Raw genomic sequence first — 23,922 nt, 5'->3', positions numbered from 1 at the left:
GTTTTAAACCCCCCATGGGTGGGGTACGCAGACGAAGAATATACTCACGGTATCCCCCGTCTGTCGTAAGAGGCGACCAAGGCATGATGGACTTAGAACCAGGAGACTACTTGTGATTAGTACCATTACGTAAGGAACACCATGGGTCGACGTTACTTGCGATTAGTACCACCATGTAAGGAACACCATGGGTCGACGTTACTTGCGATTAGTACCACCATGTAAGGAACACCATGGATCTACGTTACCTAGAAGCAGTGCCATTATATGAGGATCACCACGGGTCTGGGCGTTGCCTGTGAGTAGTACCATCTTGTGCATCGCACCGAGGGTGGGGGAGGCACTCGGCTGCATAGACTAGTGCAGGCCTGTCCAACGCCCCTGCCATAATTTTTTAGCGCCCTGCAAATTGTAATTGTAATTGTACCAACATTCAGCGCAGCTGAAAGTTTCTGAATATTTTTGAACATGCTAGTAATTGTTAAATTTTTCCCGGGTATTCCCACAATTCTGATTCACCTCTTTCTCTTCATAGCTTTAGCAGTACTCATTCTACAGACCACACCCTCTGATATTTCAGGTGCTGTGTGCTTTTTGAAGTACACCGTGTATTGTGGCAACTCTACATTATACAGTAATACCTGCTTTCTGTTGAGTGCTAGGCGTTATAGAGAAAGTTTACGGGGTGAAGTGAATTTGTTAAGACTTGGTATTTCCCATTTAGAACACTTTTCAGGAAACGATAGCATTGTGAATATTCGTTCTCAACATTCTCAGGAAGCATCTACTGTTCGCCGTGGAACAGTTTCACGGAATCCTCAGTTGAATTTGGATTGTATCGTGACCAGAAGCAGTGTGCTATTTATCTATAAGTGCATTTCATTTGCTCTTCTCTTGTTGCTATTGGCTTTACGTCGCACCGACACAGATAGGTCTTATGGCGACGAATTGCTCTTCTCTGACTTAGATTTCAACTTTATTTATATTCAGTGAACAATTGCATTTTCACGACTTCGATTTTCATTTATATTTACTGCGAGTGTTATGCATCAGTGTTATCAGTTCGCATCATTTTATACAGTGGTTCTAATCATGTCTAAATGTTTACGAATCTACAGTTTTAATACTGAATGTGAGGAGCAATACTGTTACTTAACTTACAGCGGATATGCGGTGCCCGGTTTCACACGATACGTTTACAAACATTCATTCGATATTAGCCTAGGCTACACGTCTCTCTGTTTTTCCCACATCGTTGTGCCCAACTGAGGAGCACGTTTGAACTTATTTAGCTGATGATTTTGCTTTCTTCTCTTCCCAAAATCTCTTCATCCTCTCACTGAAATTCTTCTTACGTTCTTCTGTCCAGGTTTTATTAGTTCTAGCTCCGCGAAACAGTGATTATCAATTAGTGTTCTGAAAGCAGATCGGTTCTTCACAGTTTCCTGGTTGATGTTGATTTCCTGAGGATCTAATTATTTCATTTAGCCAGTTGTTCTTGGCTTTGAGTGTGAGAGCAAGATTTAGAAATTTTGGTCAGTCTATCATTGTTCATTCTGAGAATGTGACCAGAGAATTCCAACCTCCTTTTCCTGATAGTGTCTGAGATTTTTTCAGTATGGCAATACATTTCATCCATACTCCCTCCGTGCAGACTGGGCCGAAAATTTTCTTTAAAATTTTTCTTTCTTGATTTCCTGTATATTTTATGAGTGATCTACCGCCATTGATTTAGGTTTCCGATGCGTATAATGCTTCTGGTTTTGACACTGTATCATAATGTCATTTTTGTTTTCCGAGATAATAATTTTTTGTTATATGTGTTCCAAGTGATTCGATATGCTTTCTGTAATTTAGTAATTCTCTCCTTATTTGCTCCACGATTGATTTAATCCAGAAGGTTGAATGATTTCTCCAAGGTATTTAAATTTATTTGCTTGGGAAATTTGTCCAAATTTAGTCATCATAGCTTGCCCATCTAGAAACCGAGAGGCTCATTCCATGAACTGTTTTTTTTTTCATATGATATTCGAAGTCCTGTTTTGGTTGTAATTTCATGTAGGTTTTCGAGGGAGTGGATTACATCTTGCCTATTATTAGAAAAAATTGCAAAAGCTAGACACAGCGCTTGAATTATTTTTCAGTTGTCTGCCAACTTCTTTAACTTCTTTCTCCCAGGTTCTGATAACTTTTTTCTAGAACAAGATTGAACAAGAAAAATTACAGTCCATCTCCTTGTCGAACCACTGTCTTGACATCAAAAGGCTCAGATATTTCTCCTAAGAATGTAACTTTGGAAGTAGTGTCAGTTAATGTTTGTCTGATCAATTATCTTGTTTTTATGTCTACTCTAAATTCTTCGAGTACTTTGAAAAGTATCTGTCGGTCTATGGAGTCATACGAAGGTGATCTCTGTTTGTCTAGTTTTGCGCATTTGTAACATAGTTTTGAGATTGAGTATTTGTTCTGTGCATGATCTTCCCTTTGTGAAACTTGCCTGGTATTCTCCAATGAGGTGATCTGTTTGACTTTCAAGTCTTCTTGTGGAACATTGGAGAAAATTTTGTAGGTAACTGATACTAAGGAGCTACCTCTATATTTATTGATGTCAGATTTATCACCTTCTTTGTGCAGTGAGTGCATTAGTGCAAATTTACAGTCCTCAGGAATCTTTTCTGTGATCCAGATATCGCTGAGAATGGCATGAAGTTTCGAGGCAAGACTTTCGCCACCAATTTTCCACATTTCGGCAATTATAGCGTCCTAACCTGGAACTTTGTTATTTTTCGGTTCACTGATAGTTTGTTTGATTTCTGCTGATGTAGGTGGTTCTGAATCTGGATTTGGAGTGGGTTTTTCAAATATGAGTTGTTCTCCAGAAGATTCACAGCTTAAAAGTTTCTGAAAATGGTTTACTAACAGTTTGCAATTTTCTTGGTTATTTGTTTCTAGAGTTCCATCCGGGAGTTTGAAATAAAGGCTAGGTGACTGGTAATTTGATATTTCTCCTCTGAAAGTTCTGTAAAAATTTCGTATGTTATTTTTAGTGAATTCGAGTTCAGTTTCTGCCAATCGTCTGTGATTATATTTGAGCTTCTCACATCTGATGATTTTTGAGGTTTGTTTCTGGATCTTAATGAATTCCTGCCAAGTTTTTCCAGTCTTATGCGAATTCCAATCTCCCCAGGCTCTCATTATAAGTATTATAGCCTTGTCGCAGGTTTCATTCCACCATAAGTGTTTGCGTTTCCTGGGATGGATGCCTATACTTTTGGAAGCTTCTGCAAATGCTTCTTTGAGTTCTAACCAGCTGGATGGATTCTGGTTTGAGATATTTGCAATAAAGGCCGAGTTTTCTTTCAGATATTCCGAATCGATTCGCAGTTTCCTGTTTGTTCTGATTTTAGGTCTGTTAGGTTGAAATTTGACTTTAACTAGAGATAAGTAGTGATCAGAGTCAATAACTACTTTCTTCACTTTAACATTCATAATTTCCCTTTGATTTTTCTTAGAAATCGCTGCATGATCTAAATGGAATTCTCCTAAATGACAGTTAGGGGATCTCCAAGTCCTTTTCTTTCGTGGTAGTGCCAGGAAATAAGTTGAAATTTTCAATCAAAACTCTCGCAGAAGCCGTATCTATAGGTTCTCTGGTGAGCTGGATTGAATCCCACGATGGTTCTGAACTTCTTTTCCTTGCCAATTTTGATATTAAAATCTCCCAAAATGATTTTTACATGATGCTTCGGAATTTTGGCTGCAGCGTCTTCTAGTTGTTCCCAGAAGTAGTCTAATTTCTGTGGATTTTTTAATTGTAGTTGTTTGTAGGTGCATGTGCATGGATTAGGGTATAGGCTTTGTTTCCTGACTTAATTGAGAGTAATGAAAATATTTCAGAAAGAGACGCGAAGTTCAATACTGAGTTTGTAAGATTTCTCCTCACTGCGAACGCAATACCAAACTGATCTGGCTTGTTAGGGAGGGATATTGCTGGTTTATCTTTGTAAATTCTGTAACTGTCTGAATCGAAATAATTTTCATCAGCATACCTGGTTCCTTGGAGTGCTAAAATTTGGACGTTGAATTTATCTAGTATGTATGTTAGTTGTTTTAGCATCACAGTATCGATGTTTAAGGAGCCAATGAAATGTTTGCGTTTTGAGCGAAGAGATTTGGGAAGCTCGGATCCATTCCCGCATGATGTTGTCCGTACCCCAGAATTCGATGACCGAGAAAGACTAGTATAATTACTAGGGCCTGGTGTAGTAGAGTCCTGAACTGACGTTTTCCATCATGCTAGTAAGTTGAAGAAAATGGGGAGATTGATCATCGTCAACCTCATTGGTACAACTAGGTGCACCGGGCGAGTTGGCCGTGCGCGTAGAGGCGCGCGGCTGTGAGCTTGCATCCGGGAGATAGGGGTTTCGAATCCCACTGTCGGCAGCCCTGAAGACGGTTTTCCGTGGTTTCCCATTTTCACACCAGGCAAATGCTGAGGATGTACCTTAATTAAGGCCACGGCCGCTTCCTTCCAAATCCTAGGCCATTCCTGTCCCATCGTCGCCATAAGACCTATCTGTGTCGGTGCGACGTAAAGCCCCTAGCAAAAAAAAAAAAAAAGAAAACAACTAGGTGTTGAGCCTTAGAGGTTGCCTCGTGATGTTTTCTGGCTGTACCTGTTTTAGTATTACTATTATATTTGTGATTATTATTATCATCATCATCAACATCATCGTCGTCGTCGTCATCAAACGACGCTCGTGCCTCCTTAGCCAAGAGTCAAGTGCGCCCTAGTACATGAAAAGTTTGGACAGCCCTGGACTAGTACATGGCGTGAGAAGGTGTCAAGCGCTGTGCTCGAATATGTTGGTTCCACTGTGTTCAGAATGGATCTGCGTTGCCTATGAGTAGTACGACTATATGAGGAACACCATGGGTCTATGTTGCCTGTGATTAGTACCATTATGTGAGGAACACCACGGGTTTGAGCGTTGCCCTGATTATTAGTGTTCCGAGGTAACCTGTGATTAGTACCACCATGCGAGGATCACTATGAGTCTACGTTACCTGTGAAAAGTACTCTATAGGAGGAACACTATGATTCTGCTTTACCAGTGATTAGTACCATTATGAGGGGCCGGTGACCTGGATTTTGAACCGCTTTGGGCAAAAAGCATCATCTCATAAAAGAAGGCATTGTGAATTGGATTCACTGATTCTTTTGGATTCATTGCCATTTTCTCATCACCATTCGTTTTAGATTCTAGTCAGTGGATACATTTTGAAGTTTTCATTATCATTTCATTTCGTTGACCTCGTACCATTAGGGGCCGATGGCTTAGCTGGTACTGTTAGGCCCATTTAAACAACAAACATCATCAATATGTTTTAAATATTCGAAACATTCGCTCCAAAATATATAATTTTCGGTGATTTCCTCTTAAGATTTTTCGCCCATGTTACTGGGATCTTTTCACCAGCCCTCGTAATTACACTCGCCCACTAGCCAGCGACGAGTTAGTTTTTACCGAAAAAGAATCACCAAGGAATTATATAATAAAATGAGCAGAAGCGCAGTTCGCTACTTGAAGTGCCGCCTTGATACAGTCGAGAATGTAGTGCCTGCCTCAAGATAACACTAACAACATTTTATGGCGATGAGGAAATTCTTCAGTTAGCGCATTGTTTCTTGGTGGTGACATCAAGAGGAGAAAGACAAGGGAAAGGCATTGAAATTGTGGACAGTGGTGGTGCTGATGATTATTGTTTTAAGAGGAAGTACAACTAGGCAAGCATCCTCTATGTAACACTAATCAGAGAGAAAAATGGAAGGGGTCCGGCACTTCGAAAAAATGAAGGTATCGGTCAAAGAAAGACAATGACAAGGGAGGGCGTGAACATGAAAGAGTCCCTAAAGCGTAATACAGTCGGGATTAGAAAATAGTTCACCAAGCGAGGTCGGATGGGATAGAGGAAAGTGAGGAGCCTGTAACAAGTAAGTGGAAGCAGTCCCAGGACTCAGCTAAGGGCGCCGTGGTCCTCAACGTACACTCCCAAATTATGAGACATGGGCCCCTTTTAGTCGCCTTTTACAACAGGCAGGGGGCACCGTGGGTGTTATTCTACCGCCCCCATCCACAGGGAAAGTGAATGAATGTAGAATCCAAGGCTGGACATGGCGATTAGCAAGAGGGTGCTAAAGGGCAATGCAACCTACCAGAGTGTAAGAAACCTTGTCTGGAATAAGGAAGTGCCAAGGAAGTGGGAAGAGATTACGTACAAAATGTATTATGCACCCATATTGACCTACACTATGTGGCTGAGACAGGTAATGACAGGTAGGGAGGAGAGTAGAATTCAAGCCAGGGAAATGAAATGCCTCTGGAGTATGGGAGGTAAGACACGGAAAGGCCGGGTGAGAAACGAAGATATTAAAAATTAGGTCGGAATGGGAAAACTGATTGAGAGAATTGATAGGAATAAACTAAGATGGAATTTCGAGGGAAAGAGAGCAAGAGGGAGACATAGAACAAGGTGGATCGATTCAATAAAGATGAGTGCACGAAGAAGAAACCTGGACTGGGACAAAATGATGGAAGAGGAATGGTGAATGTGGCGAAATGCCCCGACTCGACAGGAGCTGGATAAGGGGAAAGGAGGAGGAACATGACGTGATGATGCTGATATAAATGAAGATTATTGTTATTTTGATTTTGATTTTGCTATCAGAATGGATTCAATTAAAGAATATAACCTATGAAGGGCAAACGTCTTCAAAGGGATTAGGCGCGTTGTTAAAAACTCTACACAAGTTTCCTGAGCGCTTAGGTTAGCCGAAGGAAGTGTTTTACGGAGTCGTGTGCAGTGCAATAACAAGAGCATTTCAGCCTCCTAAAATAAAAAAGGAATCTGAGATTATCCATGAATATCAATGCACTAGGAGATGCCATATAGTAGTCACAGACAAGTGGTATTTCTCGACTGAACAGCGCCATGTCAGTAGCCACAAGTCCAAACACTCCAAATACAGCTACGCAAGACAAAGTAATTTTTCATTTCTTCAAATCAAAGTTATTCAGTCTATAACTAATTTATTTATTTATTTATTTATTTATTTATTTATTTATTTATTTATTTATTTATTTATTTATTTATTTATTTATTTATTTATTTATTTATTTATTTATTTATTTATTTATTTTTCTTAACTTGCATTTGCGGCGGAGTTAAGGCTCAGGACCATCTCTTACACTCAACCACTTTCAGTTATAACATTTAAAATGTAAACATAACAATAAAAGTACAGCACAGTAATTCTACAAGAAACTAAATGCTAGGGACAGATGCGCAATGCTAATGATACAAGATAAATACAATTAACATTAACTGCTTAATACCATACATATAATGTTATCTAAATACCTGCACCAAACGTTCAAATGGAATGAGTTTGTAACAATTAATTGGTAGCAGGTGTATTTTACGTATTAATTACTAAACAGCATGATGAAAGTATAAACAATTCAGTTCAAATTACAAATTACTCGTAGCAAGGCATAAGAGTGATAATAATAAATATAGGAAGTATAATAATTATGACTGAAGTCATAATAGATAAGAGAAAACCCATTCACGCAACATAGACACACTGACTCACACAGTTCATTTATATCTGCCCAGGTAAAACTTTCGGCAGGAAGATTCGAATGTATGAGAGGAAGTCAAGTGCCGAATGCACATTGGGAGCGTATTCTACAGTCTCGATACAGTAACTAGAAAAGAATGATTGTAGGAATTCGTTCGACTTAGTGGAATTTCAAGTAGGGAACCAGAACGGGTACTAATTTCATGGAATTTTACCAAAATAATGGAAATTGGCCTAATAAATGAAGCGCTCAGACTACCAGTGGTTTAAGTCCAAAAATTATTGCTTTATTTTGAACAGAGGTGTATTATACTCCCCAGTATGGGACTTTTTCAGAGGACTAGTGAGCGAAGTCCATAGTTGAGCTGTTTGTCTCCAGGTGGCAGGTAGCAGTTTACATGAACACTGAAACAGCTGTTTATTATTTCAGTATACAAGTGAAGCAAGTCCACACCCCATGTTGTGTTTTGATGTTTTCTTACTATAACACCAGCTAATCATTACTATGGACAGAGAAGAGTGTTAGAAAGAAAATGGTGAGTTTTAAAACTTATGTTATTAATCATATGAAATCATTTCCTGCCTATCAGAGTTATTGCACCAGGACCAAAAATCCTGAAAAAAATAAATTTAATCACAGATTTGTCTATCTGAAAAATGCGCAATATGTACGTGGGGGAATGTAAAGAAGAATAGAAAACGACAGTGAAAGAAAACTTTTATTACAATGTTTCCGCGACCAAATTTAATCTCCAAGTTACTATCAAAAGACACATGCAGTTTCTATGATGACATTAAACATTTCATAGGAACAGAATGAAGGTAAACTGATATCTCTAAAGCAGGAAAGAGAAGTGCACTTAATAAGAGCTGCTCATGTTGGTGAGAATTTAAAATTAGATTAAGCTAATTTTTCAGATGAATGTTATGTACTGACGTTTGATCTATAGGAGGCACTCCCATTTCCAAAACTGTCCACATCGGTAGCATACTATAAGAGGATTCTGTATATATGCAATTTTGGAATATATTCATTTAATGAAAATAATTATTTTACGTACATGCGGAATGAAACGGAAAGGGGGAAGAGATCGCAGGATCTTTCACCTCACCTAGAGAAGCATCCGAAAAAACATGACAGGTCGAGTTAGCCGTGCGGTTAGGGACGCGCAGCTGTGAGCTTGCATCCGGGAGATAGCGGGTTCCAACCTCACTGTCGCCAGCCCTGAAGACAGTTTTCCGTGGTTTCTCATGTTCATAGTAGCAAATGCTGGGGATGTACCTTAATTAAGTAGTCGATTTTTGAATATTGGTTTAACATTTTGCTCTCCATGTCATTGCAAAATATATCTGATGGCGTACTCCGTGTCAGCCGACACAATGAAATCAACTCGGCCACAGTATCCGACCAGTAGAATTCTGCTTTCGTTGTTACACAGCAGCACAATGGGAATATCGAAATTGATAAGCAGATTGCCTAGAACCTAGATGGTACCGCTTCAGAAGATTTGCAGCTCGCTGCTGGGACCGTACTATTATTCTTTCATCGATGCGGCCATCTGTCACGCAGACTAATGCCCCGCAATCTCGCCAAAGATCTTTAAAAGCTTCTCTTTCCTTGCTCATTGCTTGACCAGTAGTTCTTCGGGTATACGTACCACATTCCCACAAAGTTTTTATTAAATGTTGTTCATCTCTTCCTCCTTGACAGCCACTTCTGCTAGGTCCTTGTACAACTGGGTAAGCCCCAGGCTTTTTTCACTTTTCTTGCAGAAAGAGGGTATTCCTTTGGCCAATATCTCTCGACTCATCCTTTAAATGGGTACATATCAGTCTCATTTTCGTCATCGTCGTCGTAATTTTTTGTTGTTGATTTTATAGAGTCCCTGGTTCGATCTCAACCGTAAAATATGTTGGTCATTTTGCGACGTTTTGAACCCAAGATTCTTCGAACGAATCTTCTTTCTCTTTTATCGAAGTCGAGCCTGCCAACCTTGTCAGTGTTTCCGCTCCGTATAGACACTCTGTTCTGACCACTGTGGAGTAATATTTTAATTTGGCTTGAATGGAGATGGACTTGATTGCAGGTGTCATGGCATAATCCGAAGGCCATCTCCATCCTCCTCACCCTGTCTATTAGTGCCTTTTTTTATTTTCATTTTCTATTCACCGAGCAAGTGGCCGCGCGATTTGGGTCACGTAGCTATCAGCTTGCATTCGGGAGATAGTAGGTTCAAATCCCGCAGTGGGCAGCCCTGAAGATGGTTTTTCCGTGATTTCCCATGTTCACACCAGGGAAAGCTGGAGCTGTATCTTCATTAAGGACACGGTCGTTTCCTTCCCACTTCTAGCTCTTTACTATTCCTTCGTCGCCATAAGACCTATCTGTGTCGGTGCGACGTAAAACAAAACTGTAATTTCCAGTGAGAATTTCTCCCAAGTATTTATATCTATCAATTATGTCGGTGTCATTTTCTTTGTGCGAGTCTATGAATGCTTCAAAGGAATTCCTTAGTCATATTTTGGCCGCAACATTTGGTACCCCTTCCACTTGCTTCTTGGCTGTGTGAGGGTTGTCTGTTATCATAACGACGTCATCTGAAAACAGACAATCCGACATAGGCGTTCTTACTACAGTCTATCTTCACTCCATTCTTAGTTTCATTTTCAGTCATTCCCCATCTCCATTCCCTGATGACGTTTTCTAGGATGTACTTAAAGAGAAGTGGAGAAAGGCTATCTCCTTGCCTTAGGCTTGTATTTGCATCAAATGGATACTTCAGCTAATATTTTAGATACGAACATTGAATTTAATAATAAAAAGAAATTTTAAAAAAAGTATTCCAAGCTACTGCAGCTATTTTTTTCGAACGAAAATTGAATTTAATCTTTAAAGGAATTTTAAAAATAATTCCAAGTTACTTAAGCTAATATTTTACGAACTAAAATTTAATCTAATATTTAAATTAAATTTTTAAAATAATCCCAGGCAACTAATATTTTACGAAAAATATATTTAATATTTAAAATAAATTGTTAAAACGATTCCCAGTTACTTCAGCTAATATTTTACGAACGAACATTTACTTTAATACTTACAATAAATTTTTAAAAATGGTTGCAACTTTCTGTTTACTCGTCCTGTGAACAAACATTCTTGTCTCGCTAGCCCCTGAACGTAAAGCTGATCGGCAACCACAATGTTCCATTCCACGATCTGTATTAATATTAGAATGTTCTAATTTTGTACAAGTATAGTAGGGAATAAAACGATAATGATGAAAGAAACAGAGGCGGGCTTCTTGCAGCGAACTCCTCAATTACCTGACGAGTGTTTTGTAAATGCGCCTTGCATTAGTCAGACTTGGAGATAGTCCAGATCCTGTTGGTTTATGCACCCCGCAAAACACCCACGCCACGCTCCGCTGCACCACAAGGATGCACTCTTCATTGATCAAACATGACGCTTGCTGCGAATCGCTCTGGCGGAGGAACCCGGAACAAAGTGGCGTCGCGACGACGCCTCGTGACGTCATCACGTGTGCCTCCCCCATGAGTCAGGCAGGCAGACGGTGGTAGTAGTAGCAGCGCTCAGTGAGTGTCGTGACGCCTGACAGGTCGGCTCGGGGTAGTGAGTGAGTGTGTCGCTCTATGATGCTGGCTCCCCACGTGCTCCCTGGGGAGCGTGGGACCTCCGACCACATCTACCACCACCAAGGTGAGTGCAAGTAGTGGCGAGTGGGTTGCTTTAATACCACCGAACAGTGCATTGCGTGATAACCAGTACCGGTATTATTATTATTCCTCTCTGTGGCCAGTGGTGGACTGTCAGCTTCCAGATCTCAAGATCGCGGATTCATACCCGGGAGAGGTAGTGAGATTTTTGAAAGTTAGAAACAAATCCTCTCGGCGCTTCATTCCTATAAAAGCTCTGTGTTGACACATTTGACGTTTACCCAAAGAAGAAAAAGTAACACTCAGCTATAGCAATTGGGATTTTCACCTTGGGAGCGTTTGGCATTGCTTCCACCTGCTTGTGCCAGGCTCCTCAGTTGGTCAACTCTTGTTCTTTTCCGACCTCGACGGTGTTAGGTTTTCAAGGCCTAGGGAGTCTTTCACTTTCACGCCCTTCTGGCCCTTCCCTTTCTTTTGCCGATACGTTCATTTTTCGAAGTGTCGACCTCTTACCTCTTTCCCCGCTTTTAATGTTAATACAGGGTGGTTGCCCAGTTGTACTTCCTCGTTAAAGAGTAATCATCACTATCACTCTCACCAAGGCGAGTTCGCCGAATGTCATGCCTCTGTGGAAAACCTGTGGCAGTGATCACATCTCAAGGATCACTTAGAACTAAAAGCTTACGTTTTTACTTTCCCGGAATGCTGATTATATCCCCAGTAGGTCCACATCATCAGCTGCCATAGCAAACCTAGGTGTGCTAAGTAAATGAGAAGCGAGGCAGGTTTCCCGTTGCTTTCCCTACTGACAAATGAAGTGATTATATATTGTGACCTTACATGTTACGTTGACTAATGATTCGAATGAAATTATGGATATGCCTCGGCTGGTATCAACGGAGATCCATGAAAGTCCACTCATGGGCGTGTAAGTTCGACGAGTATTGGTCACAGGTCACACTGTTTACTGTTGAGTTTTAATCGACATCACGAGAATGAATTTTCTTATAACTATTCGAAATTATTCTAAATCTTAATCTACAAATAAGGATAACGAGAATCATTTCTCATTTGGAAGGATATTCCGAATTAATTAACTCATTTCTCTACGAAATATAACCAATAATATTGAGTTTGACAACATGATTGGATAATCAGTAAAATTGAATATAATAGTAATAAACACAAATAATTAAATGTATCTATACTTTTGTTGGTTACTGTATCAATCGCAACAAATGCAGTAACAGTATACAATTGGTTAAACGTATTGACGATTATTCTAACATTAACTTCGTATTTCAAATAATTCATCAACAACCAATATGAATTTGCTGAATGCTTAAATAATTGATCATGACTTTAATTGACCACATCATCCAATTAAATCCATGAGAAGAAATATGAAAATATTTATTCGTTGATATCTGTTTTTGTTGACCCAAAAATCATGTCTTCCGGTATTCTATTACTACACGATCTACATCAATATCCGTCGGCAAAATATCATTTTGAAAATCAACTATCCACCCTTAAATGCTTGTCTATTCTCAACATAAATCAACTCCTTCGCATGACGAACATCGAACCTACTCCTTTCACATTAATCTCATTGGAGTTCTCGAAGATTGCATTACTCTGTTCATAATACTTTATTCCCAATGAACTATTACACAACAAAATATCACATACACTATCCTTTCATTTATATTGACGACCCTATCTTCAACATTGCTATCTCTTTTACATGCACGTCTGGCGCAATCCTTATCCACTGTCCACAGTATACAAGCATATTCATCTCCGAAGAAGACTAATTTAAGATACGCGTGAAAATCACCATAATCAATGCGGTAAATATAAATATTTCTCTAGCAAAGACTCGCATACCTGACATGAAATTATAATGTGAAAGATTATCAACCTTGACAGATATTTATTACATTATTACCATTCCAATACGAAATATCTACACAATAAATGGTCCGTTGTAAAATATTTTACGAAGACGATATTTCATAAATATAATTGACATAGTTTAGTAAAATTCCTGCATGGTACTCACGACTGCGTGCAGAACCAAATAAGTAGCATACGAAGAACGAGGATTCCGATGATACCATTATAAAGAACTCATTACTCTCCACGAAATATCATGAAATCATTTAGCGACGATCCGATTATATAATTCAAGTTGTCTTTTTTAAATCGTGTCACATTCTGACAACGGAAAATAGGACTACTCTACTATAAAGCAGCTACATAACAGAATAATGAAAGACAATCCCTCTGGGGTACTTATCGTGCTGACGGATTCAGGAAATGCAGCTCCATCGTCTCAGCTGTTAAATATTATGGATTGGACACTTTCAACATATTTCCAGACCCTCCAGGACACCATCCTGGGTTTAGACCTGCATGATCTTCTTGGTTGACATCTTACAATAATAAGCCATTACATACGTCGGTATCATGACCTGAAACAGTAGTATTAATACAATTAATAGAATGTCATATACCAATATAATTCTACCAGCGTTTTAACTCAACACTCACCTTATTATCCTTAATTAAATTTTATCCTATGATTTACAATTCAATTCTCGTATTTCCTAGATATCAGCTATTCAGATTTTGAATGATTTATAATCAGATCTCTTTCCGTCGTAACCGTCTTAATTGATGTTCAATCTCTTTTTCATGAATATATTGTTTTCCTTTAAAACAAAACGCTATTCCGATTTTCAATAGTAATATCAGCTTGCGTTCTTTTAGTTCATCATAAATCATCATCATTATTATTATTATTATTATTATTATTATTATTATTATTATTATTATTTATTTTCCACTAATTGTAGTTACAATTTAGGTATGGTGAATGGAGAAAGGGCATAGCCCCACATACACAAAAGTGCCTCCATCACCACTTAAAATTATAATATACAAATATACAATTCCATTCTACATAGTGTTCTTATATACAGTTACCGTATTTACGTAGGCATATTTACGTAATACTAACAAGACCTGTTCAACATTCAAGTAATTCGACACACACACACACACACACACACACACACACACACACACACGCACACACACACAGTCTCTCTCTCTCTCTCTAGAAACCCCACATATTTTAGCTAGGCCGGCTCACTCATACCCATTTACCGTCTCAATCACTCGGGATCCCATAACTTTCATCCATCCTCCCACTCATACTGAACATTCACACACTGGATAAATTATGTTTTGTACAGAGGGTTTCGTTATATATACATCGTTTCTATGTCTTTACAAATTTTTTCTGCAGGTAGTTCTTTTATCTGCGGTGGGAGTTCATTCCACAACCGAGCAGAACGACTAAAGAATCATTGGCCGGTAACCTCCTTCCCATATGTTTTTGACATTTATGGATAATCTCTTTGATATTAAACATTCTTATACTTGGGAACCAAAGTAAAAGAACACGCTAAACAATCCGTTTCATCTTCTCAAGTTATGTATCAATCGATTGCTTCATAATATGACTATTCGAGTACTCGGATTTATTCCTTGACAACTAGTTATTGTATAGCCAACGTAGATAAAACCGAAGTTAGCCTGTATCATTCAATCCATTCCATGGCCTCCATCGTATATATTGTTTTCGAAATTAGACGTCACACATAGATATTTACTTTACTCTTATGTCGAGCTATGACATTCCATGTAGTAGTATTTGCTTAAACAGACATTACTTTTCTGGACATGAATTATTTGTATACCACGAGGTTCTGAAACCAAACCAAAAGAACCAAACCCCATGGCACTACAGCCCTTGAAGGGCCTTGGCCTACCAAGCGACCGCTGCTCAGCCTAAAGGCCTGCAGATTACGAGGTGTCGTGTGGTCAGCACGACGAATCCTTTCGGCCGTTAATCTTGGCTTTCAAGACCGGGGCCGCTATCTCACCGTCAGATAGCTCCTCAATTCTAATCATGTAGGCTGAGTGGACCTCGAACCAGCCCTCAGGTCCAGGTAAAAATCCCTGACCTGGCCGGGAATCGAACCCGGGGCCTCCGGGTAAGAGGCAGGCACGCTATCCCTACACCACGGGACCGGCTTCACGAGGTTCTGAGCTTATGATTTATCTATATCTCCAAAATTCAGTTCAAATTATTGTCCAATTGAGCGAGTTTTCTCGACTTGTGTCTGGACATATAATGACTGGACGTATACCATTATGTGATTTCCGTAGACTTCTTCTTTACCATAAACTTCAATGGTTCCCAAATTTCCGATCCGGAATCCATTGGAAGTGTATAATATATATATCAGTCAGCCAGTCCCATTGAACAAGACGCAAAATCGATCATATAAGCAACTCTCTCAGATCATTTACCGTAAGGAGTGGCTGCTTATGGATAGATGTTGCTAGCACCGCTCATACATCGTTTACTTTCGTATAGTCAGATATAAGACTGTGCCAGGTCCATGGAAGTAACAAGCTTATTCTGACCTGGCTGTGTCGTGCGACGTTACACAATTAGAAAAAAAGAAAAATGAAACTGTTTGCGGTCTCCTGAAGAAACGTGATGCGGAAGTGCAGTGTAAACACTATAAAACACGGGATATGATGATTATTATTCTGCGAGTCGTTTTTGAGACGGGTATCAACTGGACATCCTCCATGATTCTCTGACCTGAGCATCTTGTTTCAGTTGTTCATACCTTCCTCCTTACTTGACGTCTGTTAACATTCCAAACCTTCCTCTTCCTCTTCTTCCACCTATTTTTCCCTCCATTAGATGGTGATTATTGTTTTAAGAGAAAGTATATAACACTGTTCAGAGAGAGAAAATGACCCAGCTCCATAGATGAAGTCACTTAAAAGCGGCCAGTATCCAGTATTCGGGAGATAGTGGGTTCGAACTCCACTGTCAGCAGCCCTGAAGATGGTTTTCCGTGGTTTCCCATTTTCACACTAGGCAAATGCTGGGACTGTATCTTAATTAAGGCCACGGCTGCTTCCTTCCAACTCATAGCCCTTCCCTGTCCCATGGTCGCTATAAGACCTATCTGTGTCGGTGCGACGTAAAGAACTTGTAAAAATAAAAGGAAAAACATGGAAGGGATCCGACACTTCGACAAATGAAGGTGTTGGACAAAGAGAGACACGGGCCACAAATGGCGTGAAAATGAAAGACTGCGTAGGTCTCGATACCTAATACCGTGGGGGTTGGAAAAGAACAAGCATTGACCAAGGAAGTTCGGATAGGATATATGAAAGTTAGGAGCCTGGCACAAGTAACTAGAGGCAATGACAGGACTCAGCTAAGAGTCCCATGATCGCACACCGACGATGTCAAGTTGAGAACTCCTTGGGCCCCTTTTAGTCGCCTCTTACGACAGGTGGGTGATACCGTGGGTGTTATTCTACCGCCCCAACCCATAGCGGGATTTTCTTCCGTCACCCTCTGTTGAAGATAATTTCTGCGTAATATGTGACCCATCCAGGATATTTTCTTCTTCCTTACCGTTTTCATCAGATGTCTCTTTTCTCCTACTATTCTTATCACTTCATCATTTCTCTCTTTATCCATTCTTCTTCACAACCATATTGGAAATTGTTCCAAATATTTTGTACCTTTCTTTCACAATGTCCGTATTTCAGCTCCGTATGACACTACACTACACACAAAACACTTTGCGAACCACTTTCTTAAATTATTGCCTAAGGCGTCCAAATCCCTCTCACCTTTTCGAATGCTTCATTTTATATAGCTTCTGCTTCTTACTTCTTCTGTACAGCTTCCAATCCATGTTAAGCTTGTTTACTTGTTCCAATTTCTTTCCCTCTAGTGTTATATTAACAGAAGTTTCCTCCTTTCCTACTCTCATCACCTTAGTCTTGCCAACGTCGACCTTCACTCCGAACTCTTTGCCCACTCTTTCAGTATTTTCCAACACGACTTGTAGATCTTCCTCTGATTATTATTATTATTATTATTATTATTATTATTATTATTATTATTATTATTATTATTATTATTATTATTATTATTATTATTATTATTATTATCGTAGTTCGACCTGCTAGACGATATGCTGCCAATTGAATATGACAAAATAACCCTTATATCAGTACTCCTGAGTTCATCGACTACATTAACTACACCTTAGAGCCTTAAAATCCTCGAAATGACGAATGTTCACATAATTACGTTTATGAATGTTAATATTTTTTATTGATCCGTTACCGAGCTCGATAACTGCATTCGCTTAAGTGCGGCCAGTATCCAGTATTCGGGAGATAGTAGGTTCGAAGCCCACTGTCGGCAGCCCTGGGGATGGTTTTCCGTGGTTTCCCATTTTCACACCAGGCAAATGCTGGGGCTGTACCTTAATTAAGGTCACGGCCGCTTCCTTCCAACTCCTAGCCCTTCCCTGTCCCATCGTCGCCATAAGACCTATCCGTGTCGGTGCGACGTAAAGCAACTAGCAAAATATATATATATATATATATATATTTATCCGTTAATCATAATGTCGGATCATGATTTCAGATTTACAAATACAGGCCTACTCAAATTAAAGCCCCTATTTACATAACCATCATCACACATAACAAATCAAAGTCATCTCCGTACGGGACGTGAAGACCTTTGGAGGGGTGGAAGGTAAAGGCTTTCACTATCCGTAACCTCGACACTAAGTGACGTACAGTGGTTAGTTGTACGTCCGGAATTAACCTGGTACTCATTTTGGCGTAGGCTAGGTGAACCTCAGGGCCATTTGCACCTTCGGAAGTAGAAATCTCATTTCTTAAATTTGTCGACTTCTTAACAAGGAATCGACCCCACGTCCTCGCCCAGGCAGGCCCTGCTTAACAGACAGAAGTTAACATACAAATATTTCATTCTGTGTAGAAGCAGCGTTCCTTCTACACATATGAACTCCGTGATGATCTTCGAACTTTAGCGGGCGAGGAATGGAAAACTATCCACAGAGTCTCTAAGTTCGTTTAGGGAGTTGAGCGCCGTCTACAGCTAGGAATTTGTATAGGCTGTTCTGCCATCTACATTTTGGCAGACGGAATGCAATCCTCTGTCTGATGTTGTGGCTAGGAACATGAAGTGGAATTAACTTCAATCCAAGAGAGACGAGCAGACAATTCTGATCGCAAGACACTTGTTTACCAGTCTCGTATTGCTACATTCACTGGTCCGAAAACCGTAAAAGTACAGTAACTGATCAATTGTAACAGTTCTATTATTTATTTATTTATTTATTTATTTATTTATTTATTTATTTATTTATTTATTTATTTATTTATTTATTTATTTATTGCCTGGAGGAGAAGTGGGAAACTATGGAAAACCACTTCGAGGATGGCTGAGGTGGGAATCGATCCCTCCTCTACTCAGTTGACCTCCCGAGGCAGAGTGGACCCCGTTCCAACCCTCGTACCAATTTTCAAATTTCGCGGCACAGCCGGGAATCGAACCCGCTATTTGTTTTACGTCGCACCGACACAGATAGGTCTTATGGTGACGGTTGGATAGGAAAGGGCTATGAGTGGGAAGGAGTCGGCTGTGGCCTTATATAAGGTATAGCCTGGTGTAAAAATGGGAAACCACGGTAAACCATCTTCAGGGGTGCTGACAGTGGGGGTCGAACCCACTATCTCCAGGATGGCAGCTCACAACTGCGCGCCCCTAACCGCACGGCTAACTCGCCTGGTACTTAAAAACTCTAACTGAACAATGACTCTTAATTTCAAGATTAACATCAGAACACAAAAGTATTGTGGTAAGTTCTGCTATGTGTGTAAATTAATGCTATAATAATAAAAGTGATTACTATTATTCCTCACAGTTAAGGAACGCCAGTTGGACTACTACACCTCTCCGCAGTTTCATTTCACGACTTTAACCATCTGTAACTCCGGTATTTGTTGGGGTAGAGTATTTAGCGTTACGCCCGGCAGCCTTTGCCCTCAGGAACTCATGTTTGGTGCAGGCTGAGTGAACCTCAGAGTCATGTGCACCTCCGGAAGTCGAAATCTAGTTTGTTAAATTTTTCAAATCCACGTCCATCCGGGTGAATCAAGCAAGCCTTCACCTTATCAGCAGGCAGCCTCTACAATACCTCAAAGAAACGCAAGGAATTATAGTAATAATGATGATAATAATTATTCCGGGGATTCCGTGGAACGCAGAGGTGTAAGAATGTATGGGCATGAATGGGTGGATAGAGAAAAGATCAAAACTTAATTTAACACTTTAAAATTCGGAATTTTATTTCTTCCCTTGTTTTTTATTTTCTTTTCAGATTTTAAACTTTGTTAGACAACAACAATTTGATATAGCCTACATAAGGGGAGCTCTACAGTTGTAGAAACAATAGATATTTACGTTTAAGTGTAATCAGGTACCTTAAAGAGATGAATTAGGTAGCTCAAAAGTTATAATTACAAAGAGCACTACTGCTCCAATCAATTACAAGTCAGGAGACTGAGCTCCAAAATTTACAGGATCCAAACTCTCCAAGGCAAATTTATTTTTTTAAAACAAACAGCAGACACTCTCTTATCCGCTCAACAGTCTAATTTACGTTTAAATAGGAAATTAGTAATAACAGTTAGTTTCAACATAGGTAATAAGTAACCATTCCACATGGCCTTAGTGAAAAAGGACGATGGGACAGGAAAGGGCTAGGAGTGGGAAGGAAGCGGCCGTGGCCTTAATCAAGGTACAGCCCCAGCATTTGTCTGGTGTGAAAATGGGAAACCACGGAAAACCATCTTCAGGGCTGCCGACAGTGGGGTTCGAACCCACTATCTCTCGAATACTGGATACTGGCCGCACTTAAGCGACTGTAGCTATCGAGCTCGGTGTAAGAAGGTGCGGGCATGAACCGGTGGACAGAGAAAATACCAAAGTATCATTTAAAACTCTAAAATTCGAAATTTTAATTCTTTGCTTGTTTTTTTGTTCCTTTTCAGATTTTAAACTTGTTTAACAATACCAAATAACAATTGGATCGATAAAGGTTAGCTCTTGAGCTCGAGAAACAATCTTAGAAAAGTCCAGAACAGTCAGACAACAACGATTTAACAGGATGAGCTTGAAGCTCCCGAGTTACAATTTTACAAATTTTACAATATTAAATTTCACCTCCAAAATTTACTACCTTCAAAGAGCGTCTTTGCTCCACACAATTTCTCTAGGAGACTACTCTCCAAACTTATTACAATCAAGCCTCTCCAACACACAATGCACATTTTAGCACTAGATTAATACAACAGTTTCTACTGTCTAACCCGCTCGACAGTCTAAGTTACACTTAAATAGATAAACTTTAAACAGAGACAAAAGGTGCTTATTCTACATGGCCTTAGTGGAAAAAGAAAAGATTTAATATTGTCGGCCGTAAACCAAAAGGTTAGGAGGCGAACTCTTACACTCCTTTGAAGTTCACTTGAAAATTCTAAAAACCCTATGTGGGCATCTGGCCCGAAGTTACAGAGGCTAAGCCATTACTACGGAGGTGAATAGATGGAGACAAAGTTTTAAATTACAAAAGGAAAAGTTAAAGGTTTACGAAGTCATAGTCACGTCAATACCAAGTTGAAGGGGAATACAAGAGGGTTCACACGCTTTATTCCATAAGTTACTCTAAGGTCTTTAGACCTGGTTGAAATGTTACATTGAAGGATTACAGTAAGACAGGATTTTTTGAAACCTTCCTCTCGAGTTAGTTTTCAGAGACTATTACATGATTAAAAGATGTCTGCCATTACCTTGAGCTGGCGGGCCCTCCGGAAATGAACGAGGCAATCCCCCTGCCTCCTCTACGAACACACTCTAAACTGCTTGACTGGAGCGATCGAAAGACAACATGGCCCAAACTGTCCCAGCTTTTATGGTGGAGAGGAAGGTTCCAGAACTCTCTGGGCTGAAGCCATATACACACCCACAATTTTGATTCGTTACAAGATTAAATTCCGAAATTTGTGATTGGCTAAAATTTTAAGCAGGCGAAAAGAGATAGAAGTGCTAGTAACCTTAGAATACCAAAAACAATTTACAAACAATTCAGTTTAGGAAACCAATTATTACAAAATTTATTTTGAAAATTAATTATCCACCCTCCCACCAGAGGGCGCACATAAGTAGACAGTAGAGACATCTGACGATAAAAGTTCAAACTTCTTCCACTGTACAGTTTGAAGTACATAAGACAGTAGGCCTTCTAAAAGGCGCTCGTTTTAAATGCACGGAGCGGGTGTACCTCCAGTACAACAATAATAATAATAATAATAATAATAATAATAATAATAATAATAATAATAATAATAATATTAATAATAATAATAATAATAATAATAAAATGAAAATATTATAATTATAATGTGTGCATTTAAATCGCGCTTTGATCTTCGGCGTATCATACCTAAATAACTGCACCGTCTTTCGATCTGTAGGGCATGATGTGCAATTTATTATCTGCAACAAACAAATATATTCGACATTTCGAGGTTTTTCACTAAAGACACCCGTGTATAAGAGTTTTGTCACATCATATGCCTGGCCTTGCACAACTTTGTATGTGCAGTGCGCCCCGGTTAGCACCTACTGTTTAAGGTAGAGACGCACTCAAAACATATATGGAATATCGAGTTTCCTTTTCCGCCTTTAGAAATCGACGAACTTCGCCGAGTTTGAACCCCACTCCTGGGATGTACATTCCACTGAAGGAGGTGGTTAAACAGATGTTTTATTTAGGGCTAGGTGAATGAAGTAGATTGAGTACAACTGGTTTGCTCTTGCGTGAAATAAACTCACCATGATGCGTTCTACTTCCAGGTGGCTGCGGAGATAAGGCATGCCAACTCCGGCGCCGCGAAATTAAAATTTCGTTATCTCGCCTGTTATTATTTCGTAAAGCGAGAAGCAATTACGTGCTGCGCTTCAACCGAGACCTCTAGGGGCAATTGCACTCGTAAATTAAATTACCTCCTACAATCACTCGTGAGATGAAAGAATCTCGTATGCTAGACTTGTAATAACGAGTGTCTCCAAGTTATTACTTACCTGCTGGCTGACGATTGGTAGCTGCCAAGGCCGGGTGTTTGAAGGAATATTGGTTCAGGAGGGAGGGGTGTGGTAGCCGAGTGGCATTGTCACAGGCCTCTTACCGAGGCGGTCATGGCTCGAATCCAGGGCAATCCATGCGCTATTTTGAAATAAAAATTTATGTTCGCCTGGTTGGAACGTTGCATAAAACTGGATTTCCCGTTGCTATGATCGCCATATAAACGGGTCTGAAAAACTACAATCTGGGTTCTGTTCTGTTCTTCGAAAGAAAAATTTAGAAACACTGATATTTTGGGAGAGCTACAGGGGCCTAAGGTGCATTCAGTCTACGATAAAATTGAAGACGAAGTTAATTGCTGAGTGAATGTATTTTGGCCCTTTGAAGGAACGGTCAATTACATTAGTGTATATTGTCCCGTATTTCACGGTCAGCTAGTGCTCGAGAGATCCCGAGGTGGATCGTTCGTTAACGGGATGTTCTTATTTTTAGCGGCATTTAAAGGAACAAGGATTGACGACAATGAAGAAAAGATCAAATTTAAAACACAGGTTTGACATTTATTCCAATAAGCATCAATTTAAATTAATCACAATAAAAAATTATTCTTCATGTTGTTAAACATAAATCTCACGGAGTTAATATTGTTGACCGAATTTACAACAATTAAATTATTCAACTCTTCCTTCACGTCGACAATAGATTACCCTGGAAAATAAAGATAAAACCAAAAATTAGCCCACCATTGGCTTAAAAATTGAAAGTAAAAGAGGGAGAACCCCATCCTAAGTCAACCTTGACTTTACACATTACTTGAAAGCTTAACCTCGCTTAATTTGTCTTTAACAAGCTGAAATTCACAAATTCCCAAGAAATCACGTGGCGGATGTCCATGGTATCCTTTTCCTATCGTAACTTTACCATATTTATACAATTAAAATTCGTTTCACTTTCTTAATCGCCGGGCTGAGTGGCTCAGACGGTTGAGACGTTGGCCTTCTGACCCCAACTTGGCAGGTTCGATCCTGGCTCAGTCCGGTGGTATTTGAAGGTGCTCAAATACGTCAGCCTCGTGTCGGTAGATTTACTGGCACGAAAAAGAACTCCTGAGGGACTAAATTCCTGCACCTCGGCGTCTCCGAAAACCGTAAAAGAGTAGTTAGTGGGACGTAAAGCAAATAGCATTATTATTTTTACTTTCTTAATCGACGATAATATCTCTGATAAATCTCTGTTACTCTTAAATTAATTAAGTGTTGCCATTGATGCTTTCACGGTCCGCATTTATAGACATGATACTGTATAAGCCTATACAGTATCATGTCTATTAATTAAGTGGTTTACATTCTTTAAAATAATTGATTTGCTCAATTAACGTTCATTGCGTTATTATATGGCTTTAGAATTAATGTTAAGTTTTAGAACATGAATTTCTCACTTGACAATAATTAAATGACTGAAGTAAAATTTATTAATGTTACTCGATTTTACATTACAAAATTTCCACAAAAATTAATC

The 23,922-nt window shown here is 39.4% G+C and overlaps 1 protein-coding gene across 3 annotated transcripts in view; it reads left to right on the top strand.

The window, feature by feature from the left end:
- LOC136871749 (uncharacterized) overlaps window positions 1-23,922 on the top strand; it is a 575,821-nt gene that overhangs the window by 26,991 nt on the left and 524,908 nt on the right. For 2 of the 3 annotated variants that reach the window (XM_067145297.2, XM_067145296.2), the window contains exon 1: window positions 11,251-11,363. The exons of the other annotated variant lie outside the window; for it this stretch is intronic. In XM_067145297.2, coding sequence (XP_067001398.1) covers window positions 11,297-11,363 — 67 coding nt within the window. In that variant the 5' untranslated portion in view covers window positions 11,251-11,296. Of the gene's footprint in view, window positions 1-11,250; window positions 11,364-23,922 lie in introns of those variants that run through there. 3 annotated transcript variants of the gene reach the window in all.

The sequence above is a fragment of the Anabrus simplex genome, chromosome 4, assembly GCF_040414725.1.
Source record: "Anabrus simplex isolate iqAnaSimp1 chromosome 4, ASM4041472v1, whole genome shotgun sequence".
In the NCBI taxonomy this organism is placed as follows: Eukaryota; Metazoa; Arthropoda; class Insecta; order Orthoptera; family Tettigoniidae; genus Anabrus; species Anabrus simplex.
The sequence above is the reverse complement of the archived record's forward strand: the minus strand, read 5'-3'. Positions and strand labels throughout refer to the sequence as shown.